This window comes from Gallinula chloropus, assembly GCF_964237585.1.
Source record: "Gallinula chloropus genome assembly, chromosome: Z".
Lineage (NCBI taxonomy): Eukaryota > Metazoa > Chordata > Aves > Gruiformes > Rallidae > Gallinula > Gallinula chloropus.
The window spans coordinates 46,103,636-46,109,467 of record NC_140089.1 but is presented as its reverse complement, the minus strand read 5'-3'; the positions used below and the strand labels follow the sequence as shown (position 1 = coordinate 46,109,467).

The 5,832-nt window shown below is 53.8% G+C and overlaps 1 protein-coding gene across 1 annotated transcript; it reads left to right on the top strand.

The window, feature by feature from the left end:
• Nucleotides 1–1,142: 1,142 nt before the first annotated feature.
• On the top strand, nucleotides 1,143–5,336 carry ZNF367 (zinc finger protein 367; the record flags this gene model as incomplete). The annotated part of the gene is made up of 5 exons (XM_084278275.1): nucleotides 1,143–1,487; nucleotides 1,981–2,131; nucleotides 3,855–3,974; nucleotides 4,355–4,493; nucleotides 5,093–5,336. The coding sequence occupies 5 exons, from the start codon at nucleotides 1,143–1,145 to the stop codon at nucleotides 5,334–5,336; spliced, it is 999 nt and encodes a 332-aa protein (XP_084134401.1).
• Nucleotides 5,337–5,832: the final 496 nt, after the last annotated feature.

Genomic DNA, 5,832 nt, shown 5'->3' with positions numbered 1-5,832 from the left:
ACAACTCCGGCCCCGCGCCGCTCGCCACCGCGGGAGGAGGAGGGGGAGGGGGGGGAGCGCTGCACCTCCGCACGCGCCCCGGCAACCGCTGTAACGGCCGTCCCGCCGCCTGCAAGGCACTGTCCCGCCCTACGAGCGCCGCGCCTGCTGCACGGGGTAAGCCTCCCTGCCGGCAAGCGCGGTCACGGCTTTCCCCGGGGCTGAGGGCAGGGCCAGGGGAAGGGAAAGGGGAAGGGCTCTCCCTCGCCACAGAAAGCCGAAGCTGCCGCCACGGGCGGACCAACCGCAAAGGGCGCGGCCCCGACTTGGCAGGCAGCGCTGCCCTAGCAGGCGGGCCCTTTAAACCGGGCGCGTGACGAGCGCGACCGCGGCGATTGGCCCGGGCAGCCCGGCCTCAGCCAGCGCGCGCCAAGCCCGCCCGGGCCCATAGGCCCCTCCCGTCCCCACCCCCCCCCGCGGCGGCGGGCGAATCAGCGTCTCCTCCGAGCCAGGGAGCTGCCATGGGGCGGGGCGACACGGCGGCCCGCGAGCCCACACAGTTCGAATCCCGCCGGTGAGCCGGGAGCTTGCCCAATAGGGCGGCAGAAACAAAGCCACGTCCCGCTCGGACCCCACCTCCAGGGGCGGGGCCGCGGGCTCCCCCGCCTAGCGGTTGGTCGGCGGGAACCGCCGTTCGGTGACGTGGGAGGCTGGTTGGGCGATTGGTTACGCCCAGGCGCGAAATGTAACGCGGGAAAATCTAGAGCTCGGCCTGGGCTGTGGGCGCGGAGGGGTCGCAGCGGCTCCTACTCGGGCATCGCCGGGACCGGAGCCGCCAGCGGGGTCAGCGCCGCTTCGGAAAGGTGCGGGGAGGCGGAGGCTGCTTCACTTGGCAGTTGCTATGTTCGGGGCCCGCCGCTGACTTTGCGGCTCGGCTCGGGGCGGGGTGGGGGTGGCCGCAGAGCGGGAGGGATCGGAACCCCGTCGGGAGCCGCCGTCCCCGGCGATGCGCGGCTGAGGCTGGCCCGGGGCGGCGACAGGTGGCGGCAGCCGCGGGACCTCTGTGTCGCTCCTCACCCAGCATCCCGGCACGCAGGTACGAACTGCGGGGCGCCCCGCTCCTTCAGCCGCCTTCCCGCACCGGTGCCCGCGAGAGGTCCGCGATGGCGGAGCTGCCGCCACCGGGTCCCCCGGTGATTTTTTGCCAGGATTCCCCGAAGCGCGTCCTGGTTTCCGTTATCAAAACGACCCCCATCAAACCCGCCTTGCGGGGGGGCGGCGAGAGGCTGGCGCCCGCCCCTCCGGTCCCCACCAGCCCCGGCTTCAGCGACTTCATGGTCTACCCGTGGCGCTGGGGCGAGAACGCCCACAACGTGACCCTCAGCCCCGGCGCCACCGCCGCCCTCTCGACCGTCCCGCAGCCCCGCGGAGGAGCGGGCAGAGCCCCCGCCGGGGATGAGGAGGAAGCGGGGAGCCCGGGCAGCGGCGGCGGACACCCGCACCTGAAGGTGAGTGTGGAGCCAGGGCGGACAGCGGCGGCTGCGGGCAACGCTGCGGCAGGGCGGGCGGGAGGGCTGGCTGAGTTAAGAGTGACTCCGCGCCGCGCACCCCTCCCCCGCCTCCGTTCGGAGATTTAAAGTGAAGTCACTTCCGGCAGCGGCGCGCGCTCCCCGGTGCAGTACGGGGGGGTTGGGGAAGGATGGGGAGAGGACGGTGTGGCGGGAAGGGGGTGGCGGGATGGAGGTAGGCGGAGTGGAGCCAGCGGGGCATGTACCCCTCCTCCCGCCGTTTGCAAAACACACCTTTACAAAGGAACAGCCCTCCCGAAGGCTCCTGCCGTCTGCCGCCTCCGTTCCCCGCCGCGCGCCGTAGCCCAGCCGTCGGGAGCGCGCTCGGTACCGGCTGGGCGCGCCCCGCCTTGGGCTGGGCCGCTAACGCTGCCGGGGCTCGGCCGGAGGTGGGAACGCGCGGCGCTTCACCCCCGCGGCTGTTGTAACGCAGGATGGGATAAGGCGTGGCCGGCCGAGGGCAGACACCGTCCGCGATCTGATCCATGAAGGAGAGCACTCTTCCAGCAGAATACGCTGCAATATCTGCAACAGGGTCTTCCCGCGGGAGAAGTCCCTGCAGGCCCACAAACGGACTCATACCGGTGAGTGGGGGTGTGGGTGGCGTGAGCAGCTGGCAAGGAGTTAAAAGGAACGAAAACAAAGCCTAGTGCAAGCAACAACAGCAGAGTAACAGTCCTCCAAGACACTCGACCTGTTCATACTTTGTTGTAACTGCGAAATTAATCATGCTTGTTTTCCCAGTGCTTGTTAGTGTAATCAAAGCCTTTGCTAGCCCTGTTTGTCACGGGGAAGCGTAGAGGCAATGTGGGCTATAATAGTATAGGCAAACTGTGTAAACGTTTTATCTGTCGCTGCCTCTCAGGCTTGCTTTGTAAAAGGGAAGGCTTCTCTTGAGCTTGGCAGTCTCTGCATGATAGCACTTCTTATTCTGGCAGCCTCTTCTCTGCTACTTGATTCCTTCTAGCTGTTATGTTTCTTGTGCAGCAGCTGAAGTTTAGCCTAACTGCAACTTAACTGCAAAAGTAACTTAAAAAGCACCTGGTAACGTAATTAGCCCGACAGCCTAGGACTATAACTTAAATGTAAAGAGTTTGAATGCTTAAAATGAACATCCAGTTGTCTCTCCTACCACCTGGAATTCGTTTTCTGTGATGGAGATGGTTACACCTTCTCCTGTGGAAGGCAACTCACTGTTAAAATGTAGCATCAACTCAATTCCTAGCTAAGCTCATACTCATGAGGAGATGCTTATTTTTTTTTTTAAACCAAGCAAATATATTTTTTTTCCAGCAGAATTCCATATTTGCAAAAAAGTGTGAACTAATGTAGCTCATGATATGGACATAACCACCAACACTCTCCCCAAATGCCCAAACCAGCCAAGCAAAACCCCAGAAAAACCTTGGCAGCCATGGTCTCATTTCCAGGCTCATGTCACTGAGATTAATCTAGGTAATAACATTAAACAGTGGTGCCCTCATGCTCTTTGGTTAAAAGAGGTTTTATTTCACTTGGTTGTACTAGGTGTTGAACTTGTATAAACTTCTTAACCCAGCAGAGTTTTCTCAGGTGTCATTCCTCTTAGTAAGGCTGCATTACCCTCATTTTGTCATCCTTCCTGAGGAGTGGTGGCTCGGCATGCCTTTGCATACTAGTATGCTGTCATATCCTCTTGATGGAGGAAACGCCTGCTACCTATGTTCTTCCCGTTGCATTTTGCATGGGAGGTCTTATTGATGCCTGGCTGAAGAAAACTTTCTTGGCTTAAGTCCAGGATAAGTTTCTCTTGTGACTTCCATGTATCCATTAGAATTTTTATCAAACAGTCATATTCCTAATGAGATGTTTCTACCAACTTTTTATGTTACTGTAGTGTTGACCTCAGTCTGAACTAGGGCGAAACAACTATGTTAAGGATAAAATTTATCTAGTTACAACTTGAATTAAATTACACTACTCATCCATTTACTCCTTTGAGTTCATGTTTCTTGTCCTTTGGGTGTGCAAGAGTCTTAAATCAGAAAATGTGACAAGAAAAATTTTGGTTGACTGGTGTTTCCATCCCCTGGAATTAATTGTATTATCCATTAGCATTGAACAGGTACATCAGTGTAAAGATCTGTTGGAGGTAACAGTGAATCTCTGCTCTTGGGTGCACCAGGATGTATCAAGCAGGTGCAAGTATCTGAGTGCATAGAAGGAGAGTTTGCTTGTGTTAAGTCTCAAGCCAGGGACCACCACTGGATACTGTGTCTCTTCTTTTATATTCAGCTTCCATAAATCTATTTTGTTGCTATTTTTAAGGTGAAAGGCCTTACTTGTGTGACTACCCAGATTGTGGAAAAGCCTTTGTTCAGAGTGGACAGCTCAAAACTCACCAGCGCCTCCACACAGGGGAGAAACCTTTTGTCTGCTCCGAGAATGGTGAGCCATCAGGGGACAGTTTGCAGCTCTCAAAGCTAGGGTCCATCTAGTACCGTGGATGTATGCACCTTCACATGGTAAAGATCCATAAAAGCTTTGGATTTTAATTCTGGAGGAGCCTCAAGGGAAGGGATGAGCCATGTGGTACCTAAGGATTGCATATGTTGTTATGGAAGTAGGGCATCAGTAATTCTGTCAGTTGATAATGATGTTTGAAATCATGAGGCATGTTATGAACCTTGCAACTGGAGCTTGCGGTTTCCAACAAAACCTAGGGTTTTGCGAGTGAGGAAGGTTGCATCTTCATACCACAGATGTTACAGTTACTCGTTGGCCACTTCCAGTAACATGCTCTTTATTGTCACTTTGTGTTTTCTAAGGCTGTATAAGCAGATTCACGCATGCAAACCGTCATTGCCCCAAACATCCCTATGCCCGGCTGAAGAGGGAAGAGCTCACAGACAGGCTGAGCAAGAAGCAAACAGCTGACAATAAAGCTGTGGCTGAGTGGCTAGCAAAGTAAGTTCCCTCGTGGTGTCATCTTTCACAAAATAATACACAGTTGGTCTGAGGAAGCATTTCACTGTTAGGGGCAAAACCCCCCAATAGACCAAAACCAGGAGTTCCTCCAGTACAAGTCAGCCCTGCCTTCCCTTTCTTAAAGAAGTAGGAACTCCTGATCAAGACAAAAGTTCCTCCTGAGACTGTCTTAGCTTTGGGGGTTTTTTTCTTCCACACCCCCCCCTTTTTTGGTGAGGTTTTTTTTGTTGTGTTTTCTGCTTAAATGCTTTTCTTCATGGTCAACACCTGCTAATACCTTGTTAATTAGTGCCACAGTCTTGCTGAATTTGCACCTGTTGAGGGGAGAAGGCCTGCTGGGAACACCATGTAGAGGAGAAATCTGTCACAGATGTTCACTTGGACACTTTATGCTTAACATACTGAATAAAGGAGGTTTCTGACAGCTTCCATACTGCCATGTAAAGGCTGAAAGATGAAGCCAGATGCAGTGCTGAGTCCGATCCAGCCAGTGCGAGGGAGGTTTCTGCCAGTTTTGAGTTGGTGTGTGAGTCAGCTGTACGCATTTTAAAAGCATTGCCCACGTTTTGTTTTTGTAGATACTGGGAGACTAGAGAACAGCGGGCTCCTGCTTTGAAACCTAAGCCAATCCAGAAAACAGACCAGGAGCAGCAGGACCCAATGGAGTATCTTCAGTCGGATGAGGAGGAGGAGGATGATGATGATGATAAAAACAATGCGCATTCAGCTGCTTGCCACCGCCGCCTCCAGGAACAGCGGGAACGCATGCACGGCGCGCTGGCTCTCATCGAGCTTGCAAACCTAGCTGTGGCACCCCTGTGACAGTAGATAGGGGGAGAGTGCCTATACGACATGTACTTCCTGGTGGTACTTAACCAGTTAGATCATGGGCATAAGCTAAGCACCTTATTTGCTTATTATAGGCTGCTATTCTGTAGAATTTATGAAGAATGTTGTTGCCCCATAACGTGGGGTGAGAGAATTGCACTTTTTCTAAGGTAAAAGACAGATGTAAAGTTTCTTGAGTATTTTGTAAATACGAGACTGCATAATGCAGGGTTGACAAATTTACGTGTTGTGGGGAGCTAGATTTTGCAAGGTTAACTCATTTATTTGAAGCAGGTTTCACAAGAAGCACTTTCTGAACAAAGTGTTCGCGATTAGCAGAATGGTACACTTGGCCAAAGAAGGCTGGCAAAAAGGAAAGTATTTATTTAAGCAAATGTATGTTAAGTGGTAGGATATTAAGCGGCAAGGAAACCGTGTTTTTTCTAATGTCAGTGTATCTTTACCTAGTATCACTGAGGAGGAAGGCAAA